The following is a 24,733-nucleotide window of genomic DNA, read 5'->3' as shown; positions in this document are numbered from 1 at the left end:
GGTGAGGACTTCTTTACTCTTATTTGTCATGCTTAAAGCAACAGCTCTGTTTGATTTATTTCCATGATGTAGTGCACCAATCACTAACGACTGCAAGAGTGCGCTTTCTGGTCATCTGCTTGTTTATTTGTTTGTAAAATAGTCATCTGCAAAAAGTTGCGCCGTTGTGTCCACATCAATATTTTGTGTAATGTAATTTATATAAATAAATGTAGTATCAATCCTATGATGGAGCCTTGTGGGACTTCTGGTGTAATATTTAATGAATCAGATTTGCAGCCATTTACTTCCATATATTGTGTTCTTCCTGTGAGGTACGGGTCTACCCATTGTAACATGCCTAGGTTTATGCCTAGGTGCACTAATTTTTAATTAACTCAGAGTGAGGAACCTTGTCGAAGGCTTTGGAGAAATTAAGGCACATTAACGTCAATATGAGTTTCGTTATTTAAGGCACACGTGAAGTCGTCGATAATTTCAAGGATTTGGGTTGTGGAGAGATTTTGTTTGAAGCCTTCTGAAACTCGTTTCTACTCAAGTGAGGCATGAAATATGATGAGGGGATAGTCGAGTTGAGGGTATTGCAACACAGCTTTGTCTGTAGTAGTCATAATAATGATTGACGGTGGGCCTAATATGTATTTCTTTTAGCCTGTCAGGAAGGACTATTGCATTATATATACTACACTAATACAGGCTACCTATCGACTAATACATTTGTAGGCTGTCTATGCCATGTATTATCTTGAAGTTCCTCTTACCTAATGCCCATCATTTGGGTCTGTAAGGTATTTTGAAAAAAATTAAGAAATAAAATAAAAATAAAGAAATAAATAGTGTGCACTCAATGCAAGTTCCTAATGGACTGACAAACCAATAAGCAATTGTACTGGACAAATGTAAACTCCTATCGGACTAATAAATATCTTATACGTCAAACGCTAGCACTGTTTAGATTATTACATATTTGTATTGGAATTTTCACTATAGTCGGATACAACTTTAGAAAAAAGGGGAGGCCCCGCCCAGATGACCGAAGCGCAACAGCCGATAGCCTCCGCGACTAAAATAGTCCCGCTCGAAACACCATGCTCCTGAAACGCGTAATTCTCGGTATAAATAAAGACTTTTGCATTTTGATGACTGGTTTATTAGAGTTCTCATGTGCTGCAGCACATGCGGGATAGCGGCAGAAAAATAACCCTGTGCCTTTCACAACGCTGCCCGTCGTCTGCTCTTTAGCTTCATTGCAAGTGACAAAAGTAGAAAGAGCAGCTCTGCAACGCTTTTGCGCTTGTTCACTTGTACACGGCGCATCTACTACTCGTTTCTCATGCTTAAAATGAATCAGTTGCTATAGAAAAAGTACTTACATAAAACAATGCATTTATCGCAACCATTACAAACCTGGGACGAGAATACGGTCGAGGCAGGAAGGTGCAAAAATGCTTCATTCATCGTTTTAAATAAATACTCTTGGTTTCAAATAGCATAAAATTTATATTTTTTGGTTTTGTGTTTTCACAATTTCACAGCACGCATTCTACAGCTTGCGCGTGCAGTGAGAACTGGTGTACAGAAATCAATCGACGGTGCCACACAACACTTGAACACCGTCGCTTCGTCGGTATTCCGGTAAAACGCAGGCGGACGGGGCATTGGGGCGTTGGGGCTGCAACACGATTATGCCAGTGCCGAAAATTTACACCAGCAACGAAGAAGAATACGCTCGGTTAATCCAATATTAACTGTTTCTGTCTGTTTGAGCACTGTGCCACCAGGTGGCTGCACCATGCAGACCGCTCGACCGCTCACATTTACGCCTCCGCCCCAACGCGCCGGGCGTCCGCCTGCGTTTTACCGGAATACCGGAAAAGCTAAAACCTCTCTATTGATAGTTTACGCTAAGTTGACGGCGACAAATCTTTGCGTTGAAGGCTTCTTCTGCAAATAGTTTCTGTTGCGCAAACTTTTCTGATTTCTCCTGAGAGTGGTTTTGCTTCATCATTTCACCCCATCCAACGAAAAACACACCCGCCGCTACCGTAGGCACCAGTCTTTGGAAAACTTTCTCGCCATAACTTCACTCGGGAGCGAAATCAAACAACATGGAACAAGTACGCAGGATGTGTGTTCGCAGCGGTCGCCGCGGGATCCTGTTTACAGGCAAAGAGTAGCACAGCGCCAGCGATGCTCGCTGCAATGTTCCTTCAACGGATCACTGCTCAGAATAAATGCACGCGGCATAAATTGCGCATCGTAAGTTCGTAGTAATATTTCCGGCATGATAGACCCTCACAAACACTACTGGAATTCACTCTGACGAGGGGCTGAAGCACACAGCTGTCGCGACCTCGCCCAATTCGAAGCGCGGGCGGCCATCTTCTCCGTCGGCGGGGTCACCAGCCGTCTGGCTCATGACGTTTGTCCAGAGCGCGCGCCCATTGGTGGATGCTCGTCTGCCTCCGCCTTGGAGGAGTAAACGCCCCCTTTTTTCTAAAGTTGTATCCGACTATAGTGCTAAACATCGTTTGCGCAGAAATTCGTGTACATGTACCAAGTGTCAATCAGATTTGTAGCTATTGCATGTAATAACAGTGTAGGTATTTGGTGGGCATTTTAGATTAAGTCTCACTGTAGATGGCGGTATGAAGCCTGATCAAAACATTACACCTGACATGCCTTGGTGTTTTCTTTCTAAACCCTTACATTCTTGTAGGCAAAGGCATTATAGGATGCCTGATATTGGCAGTGAACTCTTTTATTGAACTCTCTTATATATAAATATATATATAAGAGTGAACTATATAAGAGTTATATTTTAGTGAACTCTCTTATATATAAATTTGTGGTTTATATTCAACAGATTGCCAAGAGTCGTTACTCATCATGGTCAGCTGCCACAGAATTTATTGTACCAAATTCTGTTACTATAGGCCGAGGTGAAATGACCAGTCTTGAAGCTGACTACGGAAATGAGAGGCTGATTGACGTAAGTTCTCTATTTGCATTGAAATCTTGCCATAATTCAAAAAAATAAGTCCCTGTTTATTAAAGTTCTTATACAGTTGAACATCAATATAATGGACATGGATTATCATATATATAGCAAAGTAAATGTAAGATGTTTCTGGCAAGTTATAAGCATATATATTGAGCATGTAATAAATAGATGCTTATAACGAATACAGGATATAAGTACGATCCAGCGTTATCAGTTTTTATTTTTCCAAAATTCGTCACTATTTTTTTTTTTTATTATTGCTGCCTAAAAACTTTTTTCCCGGTGAACATATCTTTCCAGGTGAAATTTCAGCGGCTTTTTCAGTAAACAGTTTGTTACATTTAACTTAGTGTTCTTTTTTTTTCCTTGGCAAACATCTGGTTCGACACTCTTGTTGATGCTGGAAGATGCTGCATAACTGCAGATCCTGCTTTTCCAATGCTGTAGTTGCATTCAGTACATAGAATAACCAAGCTCCAGAGAAGCCATCTGGCAACAGCACATCATGATATGGCGATAACTAGCAGGAATCCAGAGTGAGTGCATTTGAGATATGAACACAAATAATATGGCATTTAATTTGTTACATTCTGTAGGTCCAGAGCTCTCATAATACAGAAAAAAAAAATTATGGGATTGTTATAGGTACCACTAGGTCTTCAGAGTCAGTGCATAAAAAGAATGAGACTTTCAACATTAAAAGCCCTGAGGAAAACTGAACCTTGAAGTTTGCTGTGTTACGCCATTCATACTTTTTCATTTCTTGGGCAGCAGCCTGATGCATGATTACGACCTTTCAGGCTTCTTGCATCTGACCACATGTACACTAGCGGCTGCACAACATTTGCAGTCTTAACCCTTTAGTAAATTTGTTTCCACTGACCGTTCTTAAGGGACACTAAAGGAGAATATTAAGTTGAGCAAGATTGAAAGAAGATACTCTTCTGTAATAACGAATTCGTCATTTGTAGTGAGAACAGAGCTTTCAAAAGCAAGAAAATGCAGAAAATGGGAAATTGGAGTGGCACAACCTATATTGAACTGCGGTATCTCTCATGTGACATCAGCACTGATTGATTCACAGAGAGCAGCAGAGAGGAAGGTTACATGAGGATTGCGTCAACTCTGCTGTTATTGCTGTGGGCAGTTCAGATTGAAAATCGGTGACAATTTTCTATGCAATAAATTCTGATATTGGCACTTGGAAAACGATGACGGACTTCTATACTAATAATCTATGCATTTAACTTGCCTCAGTATTTTTATTTAGTGTCCATTTAAAGCCAAATGCTGGAGAAAAATTAATTAGCATAGCATTTATGGTTATTCTCGGTTTAAACTAAAAATGCAGCACACCACGCTCATTACAGTAGACCGCATACAAGAAACTTTTGGATATAATAGACCATATTTCAATCTTAGTTTAGACTATCGGCTAAGCGGACGAAATTAGCAGCAATTTTTGTCGAAATCAGGTGCATAAAACGGACTTTTGTTGTGTCGACACAGGCTGGCAACTGACTTTCGAAGGTCAGCCGACGACGCGGCTCAATATCTTTCACGTGAGCGAGGAAAGCGGGGAGGAAGTGCGCTAGAAGCATGCCGTTTTTCGCGTGCGAGGCACGAGGGAAGGAGGGGGAGGCGAGGGAACAAGGTGGCTCTACTCCGGCGGCTGCTGTTAACGGTGCGGTCGCCGTATCTTATGCGATGTGGACAAAGTGCACGCCCATGCAGGCCTCATCTTCAAAGTGATCTGCAATGTGGACAAAGTGCACCCAGTGCCAGTAGCTTCGTATGTGCTGTGCTTTCGATGTTTAGTTCACATTTAAGTGAGAGACAGCTTGAAGGTCAATTCGCTCGCTGCTGCTGCTGCACTTGCTTAATTTGCTATCGAAATTGATGCTTCGCCTTTCGGGCGAAATTACAACTTTTTTTGTTTGTTTTTTACTTTGGACGTTTGCCACTCGCTCTTTGCAGTAAAGTTGTTAGACATCGCGACGAAAGTTTCGGGAGTGAGGCGTCTCAGATATTATGGACTGCTGGTAAAACATACTTTTTTTTGTCGGATTATCAGGGTCCGTTGTAGTAAGAGTTGACTGTATAGTGAAGGCAATGCTGCTGCCTCAACATACTTATTTTTTGTTGTGAGTGATGTTAATCAAAGATAAGAATGTTTTACGTGACTACTGTTTAATTCATATCCTGCAAGTTCTGCTGCAATTACTTCAGGTGAGACTTTTCACTAGAAAATTTAAAAATATATATAAGAGTTAATACACATGTCAACTGAAGGACTTGTTGAAACAACCTGCACCTGTAAAAATCAAAAGTCCCCTTGTCTAAACATTGGTTCCAGTGACATTTTTTTTTCTTCAACCACTGTTAACACTGGTAAAAAATGTATGTTGAAGAAATCATTTGTGATAAATGTGCCATGTGGTTGCTGTCACTTGGTTGCTGTCAAGGCAGATCACTTCTGCTTTCTAATTGCAGAATATTGTCAAACTAAGCTATGGCAGTTAGCATGTCTGGGCACTGGGTTGCTTTCTGTACTGGCTTGCTCAAAATTTGATAGATCTTATAATGAAACATGTCTGCCAGCCCTTCTACTGTTGCTACATGACTAATGTTGCCATCTACAATGTAGGCATCGTTATATTCACCTGTCAGATGTCATTGATGATGGCATCAGGACCTTCAGAGTGTGATTGTGTTGGCACAACACATTTGTCCTCAATGATTTGAATAAATATAATCAACAATTGCTTGTAATAAATAAGCTGAGTGTTAGTGTGGGCACCACTATAGTGCCTTTCATTTTATTCAGTGATTGTTTCCATGGCATCTGTCTCACCATTACATGTCTCACAGTGAATGAAAGTGGAAGAACTGCTTGTTGCACCTGCTACCTCACTAAAGGGACACTAAAGGCAAATACTAAGTCGGTGTGGACTGGTTAAATACCATTTCAGAAACCTCGCAACGCTTGTTTCGTGCCAAGAAAAGATATAGTTTACGAGAAAATTGCACCTGAAGCGTCTGAATACCTTTTTCTAAATTCAAATCTCCCGCCACCCAAAAGGGGGAGTGGTGACGTTGCATATGCCATCACCACCCTTTGCTGCCGTCGGTGAGTAAAACGTCACCCGACAGACAACGGTACCCAGCCAAGAAACAGTGGTGGATTCACTGCTGCAGCTGCTTTTTGGTCAAGTGGCATAGGCCTTTCGTGCATCCCGCGATATCATATGGACGTTGAATTCTCTGCTACTTGCAGTTTGTATGAGTTTCGCGAGCCAGCAAAACCAGTGCAGCACTATGCGATAACGAAACTACTGAAACGCGAAAGCGTGGGTGGCGCAGAGTCGAGCGAAAACGAAACCTTTCGACTGCCCGCGTCATTGTCAAAGGTAATTACAATTAGTTATTTCTTCTAGAAATGAAATAGAACTGGAGAAGTAGCATTTTATTTCGTCTAATAATACAATGCAAGGATGTTTTGCAACGAGTGGTTGCGTACTAGGGACAGAATTTAACTGAAAAGTGCTTTCGTCATTGGGAAGGTACTTGAATGTCCTGGGGCAGTCTCTAATCATGTCCTGCATTTACCTCAATTTCTCGATTATCAAGGCTCTGTCCATGATAATATTGACGCCTTAGAGATTCTGGAGCACTAATCTATCAGTTTAGCTTGACTTCATATTTGCCTTTGGTGTCCCTTTAAAAGTCCTGCATGCACACAATGCAAGAATAGTTCCTTTATGAATGATGATCTTACTGATTCATACAAAGTCACTTTATTTGGTTAGGTGCTAGCATCACTTTTGCATTCCTTGCCTGCCATCATATAAGCAGCACTCTACACTCACCATGCTCTGTACGTAGCATGTCTAAATGAACCAATCCATGGCAAAGCATACCTGAATAGTGCTACAGGATATGCACATTTGTTGGAACAGGACAGCTGATCCAGGTATCCATGTCTACATCTAGAGCTACAGCTATCCATGTCCAGGTACATGTCTACTGTATGTGAAAGAATTTTGCTCTATGACCTTCACACATACAAGAGCACTTCAGTCAAAAGTCTTGCCATGGAGAATTTGTCATATGTGTACATGTCACTTGTAGCATATTTCACTTTAATTTAGCACATGTAAGTCGGAATCTTACCCACTGCTATTTGCTTTTTAGTTCTCGTGTTAAAGAATCCTCTCTCTTCATTTTAGCACCGGAAAAAGGGAAAATTACTGTCTTTAAATGTAAATTTAGTATCTCTTTCATGTTTATACACTGTATGGGGTGATCATTTTTAATTTTTACGAAATTTAAAAAATTGCTGATGACAGATAGCACGATTCCTGTCCTTGACCTATATTATTTGAAGAGGCGGACATTACTAGCACGAGAAATTGACATGCATGTTCAGCTAACTAAGGAAAATTCACTAATTAAGGGTTGAAATCTGGGCCAGTTGGTACATACTTGAACGAAAAAACCAGTCAACAACCTCTCCTGAACCTCTCCTCTTGTCCTTTGTGTTGTTGACTGGTTTTCTCGTTCACTAATTAACTTCTTAATTCATTACTTTACGGCACATACAGTCGAACCCACTTATAACGATACCAGTTTTAACAATATATCGGTTATAACAATGAGAAGCTGCTGCACCGTTAACTTTTGTATGTCTTGAATGGTGAAATAACCTGTTTACTACATTGCCTCGATGCCGCATTATCGGTTATAACGATGAAGTCTGGCTGCTTGGTGTCCGAGCTGAAAGGTTGTGAAATGCGAAATCCTTGAAAAGAAAAAATGAAAACGAGAAATTCGAGCCGCTGCACGATAACCCGCTGCTTGAATGATTGCCGCGCGCTGATTTTCCAGCCTTCTCCGCGCGCCTCTCTCTCATCACCCTTCCACCCCTCCGAACACGAATGGGCTGCGCCCATATGTCTACGCCACGCCACCCTCTGAAACACGAATGGTCCGCACCAACTCCTCTGCTCGCTTCTTGCTCGCTGGCTCTTCATTCAGCGCAGTTCTCCAAACAGCCTCGTGTTCGTTTTTTGCGTCGAAATCGTTCCTGGCCACGTGGTTTCTCAGCCTCTTTTGACTCGCCGCTAAAATGGAAGATGACTGACCCACTGATAATCGGAATGCACGACGTTGCCGGTGAAAAGAAACTGCACGGCTATAGATTTGGAAACTAAGTATTAAGGGCTTCTAACCGAGGAGGTTATCGTCGCGAATGTGCTTGTATCGGATAGCGATGGCGACGACAGCAGCGCTGATGCGGTAGGGCAGGCTGCCTCAGCGTTGTCCTTAAAGGAGGCCCGGCAGATGATTCAGTCTCTCCGGGACTTCGTTTTCGCGAGGAACCTTCCGCTGCACTACATGGAGCAACTGGATACCTTGGAGAAAAATGTTGGCAAGGCTGACGGACATAGGGTTTTCTCGTGCAATGCAGTGCGACGTACGTAGCGAGACGCTTGTGGCAATCTCACCTCAGCGTTTCTTCTGGACTTCTCAAGCTGACAGGCTGCCACGGCGACCTCCTTGCATTTTTTACAAGGTTCCTTTTGGGCCCACCAAAGTGCTGCCTTGGCGATGCCCGCATATCGCTTGCCACTGTGACCCCTCTTTGCAATTATAGCAGTGCCATTCTTTAACGCCCACAGTTGTGGCTTGTTACACATGATCGGAGCGCCCAGGAAGCAGTTAAACGAATGAGCGCAATCAGCAGCTGGATAGAAGAAGGTGGTTGGGATATAGTTGGGGAGGGGCACTGGCCTCCCCGCCATTATAGTTTGCTAAAATCAGATCTGCGATCCCCCTATTTTGATTTTTTCATGCAACCCGGTTTTAACAATTATCAGTTGTAACAATGGAATTTTTGTGGCATTTGAATATTGTTATAAATGGGTTCGACTGTATTGCAATTTATTGTAGCCGGCAAGTTTGCATGACATATCCACTTGAAATAAATTTCCAGGAGGACACCAGTTTTGAGATATTTCCCAATGTCTGGGACAAAATACATGGGCGTTTCAGTTACTTTTGTGCTTCAATGCATAAAACAACATCTTGTTAAAAATGTAAGTGGAACATCAGTGCATTTTTATGGTGAGTTTGTTGGTACACATCTCCAATCTGATGTCATTCTGGAAATGCATTCCAAGTGAATGCACCTTGCAAGCACACTGGCTACAATTTGTAAATTTCGATATGTGGCATAAAGTAATTAATCAATAAGTCAATGAGTGATTATGTTGTTAATTAATGTATTATTTTAATTTCTTATGCAAATAATGTCCACCTCTCTAAATAACTCAGCTCAATTACTAGAATTATGTTATCTGAAACAGGCAATTTTTAAAAATATATAGAACTTAAAAATGATCATCCTGTATACTACATAGCTAATGTAGTTTGCAGTAAACACTGTCACCTTATGCATTATAAGCTACTATGGCAGAGTGATGCTAGTAGGTTTAAGCTGCTTATGCCCTCACAGCCTTTCTCAAACATTTGCACTACTTGACCCCTTTTAGTAGTGCCCTACTACCTTGACCCCTCACCACCACCACCACCGCTACCTTTATAAGTCTTCTGAAAAGTTGATTTTCAATAATGCAGATACATTTACATTTAGGTTATTTAAAAGACATTAACCACTGCAGAGAGAGGTAGCAAAAGTGCTTAATGTTTTTTAACGAGGATTGATTTATTATTGTATTTTAATGAGAAAGATGTATTTGCTGTTTTGATACAACCATATCTGCTGAACCCCAATTCTACAGTTTCAGCAAGACAAAACTGGGTGTGGTTGGGAGGTCATGTTCAGTGGAATTTTCTGTGTTGCGACCGAAGTTTAGATTGCTGTTTGTCTTGCTGCTTTGCCGTCCACTGTGTGGCCAATACTAATATTATACTCTGCATAACAAACATGATTTCAGGGTTGATATTGTCACGTAGTATTGACGGTAAAGAGTACAGTAGCAATAGTGTGAACGACGAAACTAACTTTTATTGGGGGAACCTGTGCCCACAAAAATAGGCTATGCTCAAAGCACAATGATAGCGGCGAACACAGTCGGCGATCGTCGAAATCTGATCAGCGGGTCAAGCGCATCGGCTTTTTTACATGAGTTATCGAAGGTTCCGGAGTAATTGCTGGTGACGGCATGTCTTCCAGAAAGTGATACACAATTTGCGTCGCGCATACATGCAATCAGAATATACAACGTTCGATGACAACAGACAGCGGATAGAACCATCGATAACATTTGAGAAACTTCCAATACGTACAGGCACGTCCTGCACAGAGTGGTAACATTTGTTAGAAGGTGAAACGTAGTCGCATGTTAAAGATAAACACGTACCTGTGTCAATATAGTACTCTTAAAGAAAACAGTGTTGAAAGAGTATGGGCACCTAGACTGAAAATTCATTTCTATTCCGTCAAGCAGAACGGACATATAGTTCGACCCATCATGACCCCCAGAAAAAGGCTTATGACCCCTTTGAGGGTATGGTCCGTAGTTGGAGAAACACAGGTCTAAAGAAAGGAAGTCATTGCATGCATAACTGCAGCTAACTCTGGGCCTGCTTGGCCTCCTCTTGCAACCACAGTGGTCAAAAGATTCTTGGAAGGTGGTTGAATGCTTGTCACCCTTCAAGCTGCACAGCAAGAACTTTGCAAAACTCATGTTCACAGTGACTTCACTTATATTGACAGTTCACTTCATTTTACTTTATTACCTTAAAGAAGCCATTCAGGGTATTACATAAAAGTGAATAGCAATTACATAGGAAAAAAAAAACAAGTGATTAATGTAAAATACGAGTGGCAAGTCCCCATAATTTTAAAATGACTTATCATGGCGGCGACATAGTAGAGGAAAGTCATTCTAGGCTTCGGCTACCCAAGAAAAAAATGGACCTTGAAATGTGACGGTTTGGATGCAAGGATGAACAACTTGCAGTCTATAGCTGGTGCGCTGGAATATGCTTGAAGGTGGCATGATGTGAGGTAGGGGATTTAGCATGCCGTAAAAATATTTGAGATAAAGGGAAAGTGAAAGAATGTGGCGATGAAAAATAAGAGTTGTCATGACAGATTCTGCTTTTAACAATGAAATGCTAGTGTCATGAATACGAGAAATGGATTGCTTTACCTTTTAGTATTTCAGTAGTCAAGCATCTTATGTATTCCTTTCACTGTCAAAATAAAAATACTTTTGATGTGCAGACATAAGGTGACATTTCCTGTAGCCAGATTTAAAAAAAAAATACCTTGAGCCTTCTTCCTAACTCAAACACAACTCAAAATAAAACTCAAAATAAAAACACTGTTGATGTGCAGACATAAAGTGATATTTCCTGCAGCCCGATTTTTTAAAATATCTTGAGCTTTCGTCCTAACTCAAACACAACCTAATTATTTTCAGTTCATTATACACACTGTTTTGCTGTGCTGTAGCTAGCCTTGTTTCCCCCCCCCCCAATTTGGTTTTGATAGGGGTGTGCAAACGTTTAAAATTTGGAATATGAATCAAATTGAATAGCAATGACTATGTATTTGATTATCAAATACGTAGTCCTTGCTGGTCAATTTGATTCAAGAATTCACTATTTGAAGGTGTCGAATATTCATTTCTTTTAAATATGTAAGGGATAACACACTTCTTGGAGTCTCAGAGGAGAGATAACAATGTAAGTAAGGACTGTTTTGAAGGAGTCTGCTGTACGCAAACTACTGTTACTGTGCAAGGGCACCACTTCCTGAGTTGATGCATGGGGCAGATAACTTCTGCTCAATAATTTAGTCATTCACTGTGAATGTCTTAATTTTAGGCAGCCTATATGGGAATGTGTTCTGTCGAATTAGGCAAGCAAATTTATTATTTGGTGATTTGCATCATGTTTTCATCCCTTTAAAACAGCATGCAGTGATGAAGTATCAAACTTCTCTCCTTGAATGCATTCAACACAGTAATTGCATCTGGTGATGGACTGTTCCTTTTTTATTCATTAGTGTCATTGTCATGGTGCACCAGATAACTGAAAGTAGCTTTCTCATTTACTAACTTCCCGGTTGACCAGATGTCCATTTGCGAAAAGCATTACATGCATTTTAATAGGCCTACAAATAACCCATGTAAATCGAAGAAGACTCTGTGCAAACTATAGCTCACTGTGTTTAGAAAAAAAGTGCAGTACTTGATTCGATATTCACAGGTCAACATTCTCAAATATTTTTATTCAATTTAAAAATTTCAATATTTAAACACGCTTAGTTTTTGAATTCTGGGAAGATTCTCTACTGCATACCTTATTGTGAAATGTTGCTTTCAGGTGTTTTGAGCATCTCTGTCCAACACCTACATCCGTAACCTTCTTCTCATTTCAGAGTTTGAACAATGAAATAATGCATTTGAAATCACGTCTTCATGCAAGTCAGACTCGACGGCGGCAATTTGAAATGGAGATTAGGTCGGCTTCCCAATTGCACGATACTGTGTGTAAGCAAAAAGACAAGCTTCTGGAGTCTGCTAATATGGAGATCCTTGAATTGAAGAGACAAGCTCAGGTGCTAATTTTTTTCTAAACTTCATTGAATGGGGTTTTCCACCTGGGTATGTGCAGTATGGTACACTGTTACAGCATAGACTGTTTATGATGTAAGTTGCCAGTGTTGTGAATTCCTGCGCTATAAGAGATACCGCACTGTAACCAAAACAGCATTTTTCATAGGTTGCTGCATGTGCAAAATGTGCACATGCACTTCTGCGTTGTCTGCGAATCGAAGCATATGATTGAGATGTGCCCTCACTTTCGTCAGGGAGGTGGTCCCTCAGCTTTCCAAGTGCCATATAGCCACTGTGAAGCATTTCGTTGACTCAGCACTAAATTGCAACTTAGGCCACCGACTCCCGACAAGGTGGCGCTGGTTCGGCGTACTCGACGGGGTATCGGGTGGCACGCTGTTGCGGGAAGTTCGCCTTTGACTTGTAACCATAGACAAATGAATACACTGAGATCTTGCACGCTATCATACGCACAGGCCGAATTACCAGCAGCGTGCGTGAAGCGGGGTTTGCAAGTGATCAGCTGGCATTTACTGTGAACGCCTATAGCAAATGTTTCTATGTGTGCATGCTGGTAGGAACAGCAAAAGGCAATGTGTGGACAACACTCCGCACTGATGAACTTGCGGAACAAAGTTTAAACTGATGAACACTGCATAGTTACAGTCAAGCATGTAGTATCTGCACTTTGCGACTACGCGTACGGCAATGGGCTAATGTGAAACGCACTCATGGCCTCAACCAATTTTTCCACTGTGCTGAAGTTGTAAAAAAAAAAAACTAAAAATTCATATTATTGTAGAAATTCATTTTTCCTGCCTGACTATGCGCATGCGTTCGGTGCAGACCGTGTGCTGCTTACAAGTGGCCGGAGCAAAAGGCTTCTTCGTCGCCTAGGCAACACTGCATTCCCGCTGAGCCAGCATGCTACCACCAAATTTTTTCTTCCCTTTCTTTCTTTTCTCTCATTTGTTTGTTCGTTTGCTCGATTCGTGTATTCTCCTCCTCCGTATTGCCCTTGTCGCTCTTCCCTTCGGTCGGCAAACCTCGTCGAGGAGCGTGCTCGCTGCCTTGCTTGTCTGCAGGATTTTCCAGCAACTGCATTGTAACTGGTATTTTGTTTCGCGCAGCTACACTATAAGTGGTAGACATATACATTGAGTTCTATGGGAAGATCAATAGTAGTCAGTAAAGACTGCATTATATGTGGTCTTTCACTATAAGCGGTTACGTTATAAGTAGTCTGAGCTGTAAAGGGAACTCCCAGTAAGTATTCAAAGTAACATAATGTGAACGTATCATCAGCTTCACAGAAAGTAAGGATTGATGCTATGGGGGTCCTAGGGTCTCACAGGAGTACCGACCACCGTGTGTTTGAGTGAGCTTAGCAAGCCACAGGGCCGCGTCAGCAGTCATCTAGCACACTCTCAGGCTGCAAAGGGGCTACGGAGCGCTATGCACACTAGAGAACACAGTATTGCCCTGAGTTAGTGGAAACTGTTTGTCTCCTGTGGTACCCAACACTGCACAAATGCCCAGTCCTGGGGTTCATGGAAACCAAAGGGCTCTCTCGCCAAGGGCGAAAACACAGATAGGGGCACCTATAGCACGTCGCTGTCCCTATGCTCTTGCTAGTGGGCCAACTCGTGAGAGCTCGGGCAATATCCTTTAGCTTGGGCCACCGATAAGTGCTGCTCAGCGCAATTTGACTGCACATGAGCACTAGGCACTGCTCTTCAGCTTAGCGTCCTGAAAGAATTAGCACAAAGTACATGCTTGCCATATGGGCAAAGGCACCATACACAAGCTCAAGTCTGACGCACAAAGGAACTGACGGAAGAGAGGAAAGCCTGTATGTAACCAGTGCTGGTCCTGGAGAGAAACTCTCGTCACAACCAACAGCGGCTACCCCATGACGCGAGCACACCCAATCACAAACCATCGCGAGGGGAGCGCCACCGCTGACAACCGTAGTGAGTGAAAAGAAGAGAGGCATAAGGATGACAGAACAGGTGAATGCCCGTGCAGTGGTGCCGGGCATTCACATATTTTACAATGACTTCACACCACCACATTCAATCTGGTGAACAATGCAAACTGTGCCCCTTTCAAGCGCACATTATTTTTATTATCTTTTTATAATCTGTAAAGATAAATCTGAATATTATTTATCTGTAAAGATAAATGATATTTTGATTCTCTGTGACTAAGTAATAGTGATGCAGCTACAGTCAAACCTCGATATATCGAATAGCGCGATGGTGGTGAAATGGTTCGATATAACCAGAATTTGATATATAAGATCATGTAAAAAAACGCAACAAAAACTTGTACAAATCAATCAATGAACCAAGAGCGCCATTGGGGATCATTGTTCGGAGCGCGCGTTCGGTTGCACTATTGCGGCACTATTGCACTATTGCGGTTGCACTATTGCGGCGCACGCAATTGGCCGCTAGGCCAATTGCGTGCGCCGCAACCAAACGTGCACTCGGAGCAACGATCCCCGATTGCGCCCCAATTGTGCCACAGTAAATACTAACGTGAAGCTTCACACAAAGTATTTTTTTCTTTGGCTGAAAGTACTGCAGCAGTACACTGTAGCCTGCTTCTTATTGCCAGCCGTGTTCTTAACCACGGTGTCCTCAACATAGTCTAAACGATCCACAAGTGATAGGCCGGTGCCTTCAATTGCGCCGCAGTAGCGGCGAAGAAGGGCCAAAGCAGCTACAGCCTCAATTGAAGTCGGGAGCGGAGCAAAAGCGTTTGTGGGATCAACCTCAGCAGTGTCTTCGTTTGAACGCTACTTCCTCTGCGATTTCCGCACCCGTCAGTTGAAGCATTTTGAAACACTGTTCATAACAAAATATGAAGTGGCGTCTGCCAAGGCCACTTTTTCATGTTTATTTTTCACATTCCTTATCGGGGACACTACAACTGTCTCCGTTGAGGTCGACGCCTGAACTATTCCTAAGCGCAAGCGACACCATCCAGAAATTGCAAAGTGAGCCCAGTGAGCGCGCCCTGTCGCGCACCTTTGTGTATGCAAACCGCCATTTCTCGCGAGGCGCAGCAGGCACAGAGTGCTGCACCGAGGAGGAGTCAGTGCAACAAATGCAATGCGCTGCTGACGTTGTAAGAGTTGAGGAGGACTTTGAGATGAAAAACTTGGAGGTTTATTTACATTATGTACAGTGGGCCGACCAAGACGTTAACAGTCATAAAAGTCATTACGGACCGGCAGCAACTCGGATGCTGCGGCCCGTGGCGAGAAGCTCGAAAAAGATGAATCACGGAATGCTCTAGGAATGCTCTCTGCTGCTCCCAGTCAGCGTCTTTTAAGCCCTTCGGTGTCTCGAAGACACGTCACGTTCGGCCAGTGGGCAAGCCCGCCCAGATGACGCCATTTTCGGCCAATCGGCGAGCCCGCTCAAGTGTTGTCATTTTCGGCCATTGGTAGGCGCCCATGCGATGGTGTCATACCCGGCGAAGAGAGTCGCCGCTGGGTCCCCAATTGTCCGAGGGCTTACTTTTTCCTGCGGTCTTGCCTTGCTGACTTGCAATGCGCCGTCACAGCAGCCAGGTGGGGGCGACGCCGCCAGGTTTTCACGGCGCATTACAGTTGTCTTGCTTCGGGACCCACTTTACCCGCAACAGTTCCAGGCTCTCGCTTCACTTTCGGGAAGAGTCAAGCAGTGAATAGCTCCACCTGCGGCACATGAGGAGGGGGACGCCAACTTGTTTGCACGTGCCGTGCCTCCAGAATGTGGTATCTGTGTTTCTGCAGTCTTTAATTAGCTATGGTGCGATTCGATGTGGTCTGGTGAACTCGAAGTAGGCTCAGGAAACGGTCCGTAATCTAACAGCTCGTCCTCGCCCCGGAAGTTCGAAATGGCCGGTGAAATCAATTCGCTGGCCATAAGGAACGCTGAAAGAACCTGCAGGGTACTGGTGTCGAGCCTCGTTTGACGAACTTCGGGATCCTGGGCCCTGGAGAACATACGTAAAACAAACAAAACAACACAGCGCTACACCACTTGTAAGCGCAGGGCCTTCACCCCTGACTCGCCAGGCTATTACTGAGTCAAAATGAACCCTGATCTTTTATTTCCCCAATTTTGACAAAGCAGCTCCAACCACCTTTCCAAACCGCTATCAATTTCTTCCCGAATGCCGACAAGACCAGAGTGTCATTGTTGTAGCAAAACATTGGGTCGTTCCCGTTACAAACAAAAAATGAAAACAGCCGAACATAACTTAAGTGGCTTAATTTCGCGAACAGCCTGTTCTCACCCTTGTGCAGTGGCGTACTTACTCACGTACTGTTGCCACTGAACAGTCTGGCTATCTTCACAAGTACGTAATCACAAGCGCGCTAGCCTTGTGGTCACTAATCAGAACGCGTATTTGCGTCGTAGGCAAGCTTTTCATTACGCCTATTCACGTGTCTTTCTCTAGTCCATACAGGACACGTGACTTAAACGAACAATTAAACTTGCGGCACTTACACACTCCACAGAACCCTTAAAATAATGCGTCTTTTAATAACTCGTTCCATGCATGCTTATCAGAGAAGTCAGAACACGGCTGCCCTCAACACACATGAGCAACCCAGTCATAAATCTGCTTCCTTCCGTCCGCACTGGACACGCGCTAATGGAACTAAGAACGCTTCTCAGCGCAAATCCTGCACTCTGAAAATCTATGCGCTTAACCTCAGAAAATAAAAAAACACATAAAAAAAGGTTAACTAAAACACACGTGCGCTACAATAGGCCTCTCACCGATAACCTTGACACTCAGGTTACTCACACACAAAAAAGAAAGCCTATCTACTCGATAACTAACCCTCGCGAGACTAATTGTTTAAATAAAACACCTCTTTCAAACCTCTGAGCTTCTCGAACAAAACAAAAACAAAGCTCATACCTTACTTATTGAAAGAAACTGTCTCAAGTCGCGAAAATTTTAAAGTGCTCAAAAATAAAACAATAGAGCACGTTTCTTTTTTACGGAAGCTCTCTTGGCCTCCCATTCCAAATGCTTACATCTGACTCATACTTTGAGCCGTACCTGAGGTGGTCGCGGTCCGAAAGCTACTCTGACTACCGAGGAACAACAAAAGGGCTGACTCACCATCAGCTCCCCCAAGACGTTAAAGTCTGGTGCCAATTTGCGTCCTGGTGCCCCGTTTTCATCACGACCTCGATTGACCGCGTCGCTACTCCCCACCTGGTCTTGTCTTGCCACCTTGCGCTTCTTTGTACTACACGCTGAGCTTCGAAAAGAACGACGGAACAACAATTAATTTAACTGCCCCGTGCCCTTTGTCCATGTCCATGCAGAACATGCTTCACGGTCTCTCTTAGACTAGTGGCTCGAACGTGTTGGATGCGTCAACATCATCAACGACGACCGCACCTTTCTTTTCCTTGCACCCGTCGCCGTTTTTGGCTTCGCTACATTAGCCACCGCATTCCGATCTTTAGGGCGCTTCTTTCTGCGGCGCTTTCTCTTGGAATTCCCTTTTATGCCGTCCTCTGGCGCCTCGTGCTGGCGGTTACACATCTCATCGGCCCGGATCGGTCTCTTACCCGCACAGTCTGATTGATTTTCATCTAAGTCAACACTCTCTCTGCCTCGACTGGCGGACAGCACAACCGACTTTTGAACAATGCAGCATGCTTTACTTGAGTTATGCAACTCGCACTCTTGCGAACTGCCCTCTACTGCATTGCCCAGCTCACGCTGTGCATCGGCACACAGCCCGTCGGTATCGATCGCTGTCTCAAGCGCACAGTCTGAATGAATAATAACTGAATCATCCCTATCTAGGCTATCTAGACTGGTGGAGAGCTGCACCGATCCCTGAACAATGCAGTTGTCTTCTCTTGAGCTACGTAGCTCGCAATCCTGAGAGCTGTCCTCAACTGCATCATCCAGCTGGCACTTCTCTTCGGCACGGAGATCTGACTCGACAGTTATTTCGACATGGGTGCTCGTGTCTGTCGGGTCTGCAGTACTCTCTACTTCGCTAGCAACCTCGGTAACCTTACAAGCGATGCACATGCGCGGTAACTGTGCCATTTTGTTCGCAGCTGGCCTAGCTGTCTCTACAGTCATCTGTTGGCACAGCACCTCGTCGCTCTCACTGCGGCCTTTAACGGCCTCTGTTGCCACTAAGGCATCGTTAGCAGCTAGCTTTTTCCCTTCACCTATGAATGTGCAGCCAACCTCACAGGCACTACTCTTCTCGTCGGATTTTCCTCATTCTTGTGCTCTGTACTGCCTACAGAATTTTCAGACAGGCGTTGCCTTTGTTCCTTTAACTGCTGAAAATATTGTATCTGTTTTTCCAATGCTGCTATCTCTCTCTCGTACTTTTGCTTACGCTCACGTTCTTGATACTCACGTTCGTTCTCGTGTTCTTGACGCTTACGCTCACTCTTACATTCACGACGCTCACGCTCCCGTGGTTCTTGTATCACCTCCCAAGCAAGCTCAATGCTTTTATCATCATTGCCACTATCGTGAATTGCCTTTATGATAGCTGGCGTTTTCATCTGTTCGTCCGCCTCAACTCCCAAATCGTCGCACACCAACAACAAGTCTAACCTCGTCAACCTTCTAAGATTCATGGCAGCTGCCCCGACTGCTGTTAGAACTGTTTTCCTTAATTTGTGCAAACACACAATGCAACAAATTCCCGATTCCTAGAACTATCAAAATGAACACACAACATTTGAGTCTGGCGAATCAAAAGGAAAAACCCACGCGCTCACTTACGGTTGCAGCACCCTGCCATCTGGTTTATTGGTCCGCTGTTCCCGGTTCCTCAGGACTCCCTGGATCGAAGGCTCGCTCTTCTTCGCTACTCCCAGTTCCTTAGGACCTCTTTCGACGAAGGCTCTCTCTTCTTCGCTCTTCCCGGTTTCTTGCGACTCCTTTGGACGAAGGCTCTTTTTCGCTGTTCTGGGTTCCTCAGGATTTCTCTCGACGAAGGTTGATCCCACCGCTGCCACCAGTTGTAAGAATTGAGGAGGACTTTGAGATGAAAAACTTGGAGGTTTATTTACATTATGTACAGTGAGCCGACCAAGACGTTAACAGTTATAAAAGTCATTACGGGCCGGCAGCAACTCGGACGCTGCGGCCCGTGGCAAGAAGCTCGAAAGAGATGAATCAAGGAATGCTCTAGGAATGCTCTCTGCTGCTCCCGGTCTGCGTCTTTTAAGCCCTTCGGTGTCTCGAAGACACGTCACGCTCGGCCAATGGGCGAGCCCGCTCAGATGACGCCATTTTCGGCCAATCGGCGAGCCCGTTCAAGTGTTGTCATTTTCGGCCAATGGTAGGCGCCCGTGCGATGGTGTCATAGCCAGTGAAGAGAGTCGCCACTGGGTCCCCAATTGTCCGAGGGCTTACTACTCCCTGCGGTCTTGCCTTGCTGACTTGCAATGAGCCGTCACAATAGCCAGGTGGGGGCGACGCCGCCAGGTTTTCACGGTGCATTACAGTCGTCTTGCTTCGGGACCCACTTTACCCGCAACAATGCCAGGCTCTCGCTTCACTGTCGGGAAGAGTCAAGCAGTGAATAGCTCCACCTGCGGCACACGAGGAGGGGGACGCCAACTTGTTTGCACGTGCCGCGCCTCGGGAATGTGGTATCCGTGTTTCTGCGCTCCTTAATTAGCTATGGTGCGATTCGATGTGGTCTGGTGAACTCGAAGTAGTCTCAGGAAACGGTCCCGTATCTGACAACGTTGAACTAGCCAAGCTGCCACATGTGTAAGCCGCTATGTTCAAATGGAACCCTCTGGGCAATCGATGTGTGCAACTACATAAAGTGCGCAGCAGTCAGGAACACCCATTGCGCCACTGCTATTTTCGAAGGTGTTGCAGGAAAGCTTGCCGCCTGTCAACAAAGTGCACGTGGTCAGGGGTGGCGGAGTTCGGCCATTTTACATCCTACCCCGTACGAAATAAAAAATTTAAAATGCATTTGATTTTCCAGGTGATATAGAAAGTGTTTGATATAGGCAATAATTCTACATATACGTTCGATATATCAAGGTTTGACTGTATAATGAGGTAGTTTGACGTCATTGTACAGCACAATGCGTTGGCGGGCTAGTTGGTGCGGATCCATTGTACTAGTACTTAAACTTACACTTATCTCAATTTCTCACTTATCAGATCTTTGTCCTCTAATACTGAAGCCTTAGACACCATTGCACATTCCTGTGAGTTCAGCTTGACTTAATAGTTGATCTAGCTGCAGATAATCAGATTTGTCTCGACTGCAGTAGGAATGTAATAACTACAGGTTTTCCCGCTCAAATTATTCCAAGTGCCAGCTATTTTAGTCCAAGCACGGGTCAATTCAATTTAGGTGCCACACATTTAATCCCAATGCCAAATAAACTACATGCCACATATTCTTTTATCCAGAGTAAAGATGCATTTGCAGAGGCGTTCTAGGAAGTTCAAAATGACGACGAAATGTTATAATGTTGCGCTGACCAAACACAACTGAAGAATCTTGAAGAGCATTGCCATGTGACAACAAAAATGCCTTTCCCACGCGATATATCATTGGAATAATGCACTCTTCATGCAAAACACAGCTGTTTCATGGCTTTGCAGACATGCATTAAAACAAAGGGGGATCCAGCAAAAAAATGTTGATTTCTAAACTTGATAAAAACAAGCTGAAAACAGTGTCACATCATATCTCATCATTTTGTTTTCTACAAGCCCCATTGGCATGAATATCAAATGAATGAGCTTCGAACAACCTCTGCAGCTATAACCACGTAGTCCATCTCAGATTATGTGAAAGAGGGTGTCTCGGGATCTCGCATAACATTCACCAGCTTATTCCCGATTCCCAACCCTATTGACATGGACATCAAGCGGTCGGTCTTCGTAGGAGCTCTGTGATAGTACCGATGTAAGACACGTTAGACCAGGTGGTAAAGGGTGTCATGTGACCTAGCGTAACTTTTGAAAGCCCACATGTGATTCCCAAACACACTGACATGGGTGTCAAATGAATGGGAATTGCAAAAGCTATGCGATGTTATACACGTCCCAAACGTCAAACCACGTGGGAAAGGCTGTCACATGACCTCGTGTATCTTTCGCTAGCCCATGTGTGATTGCCAACCATACATGTATATCAAACGAACGGATTAGAACAAGCTCTGCGATGATATGTACATTGTGCATGTCCAACTTAGTGAAAAAGGGTGTCATGCGACTTACGTAGCTTTTGCAAGGCCCATGGGTCATTCCCAACCATACTGACATGGGTGTCAAACGAACGGTCTTCAAAGAAGCTCTGCGATGATGCGCATGCAAGACATGTCAGACCAGGTAGTAAAGGTTGTCATGTGACAAAGCATAACTTTCGAAAGCCCACACGTGATCACAAACAAACTGTCATTGGTATAAAACGAATGAGAACCACAAACGTTATGTGACAATATACACTTGGCGAACATCAAATCAGGTGGGGAAGGGTGTCGCGTGACCTTAATTACCTTTCACCAGGCCCATGGGTCATTACCAACCATGCTGGCATGGATATCAAACAAACAGGCTATGAAGAAGCTCTATGATGGCATGCACATCATGCACTTCAGACCACGTGAAATATAGTCACGTGACATCACGTAGCTTTTGCCAGCCCATGGGTAATTCCCAACCATGCTTACAGGGATATCAAACGAATGGGAATCGAAGAAGCTGTGCAGTGGTACCCATGTAGCGAACATCGAATCATGTGATCTCACATAGCTTTTACAGGCCTTGGGTGCTTCCCAGCCATTTTCGTTTGATATTTATGTCAATATGGTTGGGAAGCACCCAGGAGCCAGCGGAAGTTACGCGAGGTCACATGATACCCTCTGCCATGCGGTCCGACGTTCGCTACATGGGTGCCACTGCATAGTTTCTTCGATTCCCGTTCATTTGATATTCATGCTTGCGAAAGTTACGTGATGTCACGTGATTTTTTTTTCATGTGGTCGGAAGTACATGATGTACTTATCACCGAGATTCTTTGAAGCTCACTGGTTTGATATCCATGTCAGTATGGTTGGTAATAGGCCTGGCACTGACCATAGGCCTGGCAAAAGATATGTAAGGTCACAGGACAGCCTTTCCCATCTGTTTTGACATTTACTATGTATGTATTGTCGCACAGCATTTGCAATTCTCGTTCGTTTGATACCCATGTCAGTGTGTTTGTGATCACATGTGGACTTTCAAAAGTTTCGTTAGGTCACGTGACACACTTTACCACCTCGTCTGATGTGCGCGACGTGCATACCATCGCAGAGCTTGTTCGAAGTCCGTTCGTTTGATATCCGTGTAAGTGTGCTTGGGAATCTCAAATGCGTGAGCAAAAGATATGTGAGGTCACGTGACAGCCTTTCCCACGTGATTTGATGTTCACCACGTGGGTACTATCGCATAACTTTTGAATTTACCATTCGTTTGACACCCATGTTAGTGTGTTTGTCAATCACATGTGGGCTTTCGAAAGTTACACTAGGTCACGTGACACCCTTTACCACGAGGTATAACGTGTCTTGTGCGGGTACTATCACAGAGCTTCTTTGAAGCCCGTTCTTTTGATATCCATGTCTATGCGCTTGGGAATCAGGAATAGGCTGGTGTTGGGACTCAGGGTAGCGTAGCCCATCATTGTCAACCAGTTATTGCGACTCAGTGTCCGAGTGGCCATTACGGTTCCGTGGCTGGTGATGTGCCAGGTGCTGGGCGATCGAGAAGTCCGGGCTGACCTCCAAGAGATGAGGAAAAGGGCTTATTTACATTTTTACATGTTGCGAGTTTACATGTACTAGCACAAGTTTGAGTAATAGTACAGGCATGATTCGGAGCACACCTATGACTACAGAGCACACCCCCACAACACTCAAGATCCACTTTTTATGCCTTTTTTTCCCCCTTTCTTTCGTTGGGGGAATTCACTGTTCTTCTCAGCCAACCAGAATCATTGACCCGTCTGAAAAATGCTGCCCATGATGTTGTATCGTCCCGCCGGGCTCTGCCTCCAGTCTTGCACGTACGCCCCTGCATGCAAGGCAATGATGTGGCAAGCTGGGAACACGATGTTGAAGTCGCTCCCATGGAAGTCCTCGATGTTGGCACCTTTGATCGATTAGGGGTTCATTTGTGATGGTCCGTTTGTCAGGGTCAGGCTCCGTTTCATGGCAGTCATCGATTCCACGAAGGGCGGCGGTTCAGTTGCCTCGACAAGAGTGCCTTTGTTGGCGTGTCACCATCTGTGTCGGGCCCATTCTTGTCCAGGCGGGCACTTGTCAGCTTTGGTTCCGCAGATTTTGTATGGTGCTTAAACGTCAATATCGTAACACTGGTGAATGTTACGCCAGATCCTGTGACACCCTCTTCCACGTGATCTGAGATGGGCTACGTCGTTGTAATCGCTGAGATTGTACGAAGCTCATTGATTTGATATGCATGGCAACGGAGCTTGTACAAAACAGAAGGATGAGATATCATGTCACACTCTTTTCGGCCTGTTTTTATCAGCTTTAGAAATCGGTTTGTTGCTGCATCTCCTTTGTTTCAATGCATATCAGCAAAGTCATCAAATCATATAGCTATGTTTTGCATGACCTGTCCATAGCAATAATATGATTTCCTTACAGTGTATTATTTCGATGATGTATTGTGCAAGAAAGGCATTTTTTGTTTGCACATGGCAACGCCCTTCAAGGCTCTTCAGTTGTGTTTGGTCAGCACAACATTATAACATTTCGTCGTCATTTTGAACTGCCTAGGACACCTCTGCAAATGCATCTTTACTTTGGATAAAATTCACTGCCATTAGGATTAGAATGCGTGGCATGCAGCTTAAATTATATGGCACTGGTATTACATTTGTGGCACCGGGATTAAATTGACTGGCGCTTAGGCTAAAAGAGCTCGCGCTTGGATTAATTTAGCGGGAAAACTTGCAGTAGCGACACTTCACACGGGCTGCACCATTTGCAGAAAACAGTCTTGGTAATGTGCATGCACTGCTGCTGCGTATTTGCTTCATTAAAGAAAGGGACAGTTTGCATTTCACGCACCCGAATTTTCA

At 44.1% G+C, this 24,733-nt stretch overlaps 1 protein-coding gene across 5 annotated transcripts in view; it reads left to right on the top strand.

The window, feature by feature from the left end:
* LOC135906148 (uncharacterized) overlaps positions 1-24,733 on the top strand; it is a 281,677-nt gene that overhangs the window by 88,516 nt on the left and 168,428 nt on the right. For 3 of the 5 annotated variants that reach the window (XM_070524086.1, XM_070524097.1, XM_070524107.1), the window contains 2 exons: positions 2,867-2,992; positions 12,420-12,599. The exons of 1 other annotated variant lie outside the window; for it this stretch is intronic. In XM_070524086.1, the coding sequence (XP_070380187.1) occupies positions 2,867-2,992; positions 12,420-12,599 (306 nt within the window). The remainder of the gene's footprint in view (positions 1-2,866; positions 2,993-12,419; positions 12,600-24,733) is intronic. One more of the 5 variants, XM_070524105.1, reaches the window with a different exon arrangement.

The sequence above is a fragment of the Dermacentor albipictus genome, chromosome 1, assembly GCF_038994185.2.
Source record: "Dermacentor albipictus isolate Rhodes 1998 colony chromosome 1, USDA_Dalb.pri_finalv2, whole genome shotgun sequence".
Lineage (NCBI taxonomy): Eukaryota > Metazoa > Arthropoda > Arachnida > Ixodida > Ixodidae > Dermacentor > Dermacentor albipictus.
The sequence above is the reverse complement of the archived record's forward strand: the minus strand, read 5'-3'. Positions and strand labels throughout refer to the sequence as shown.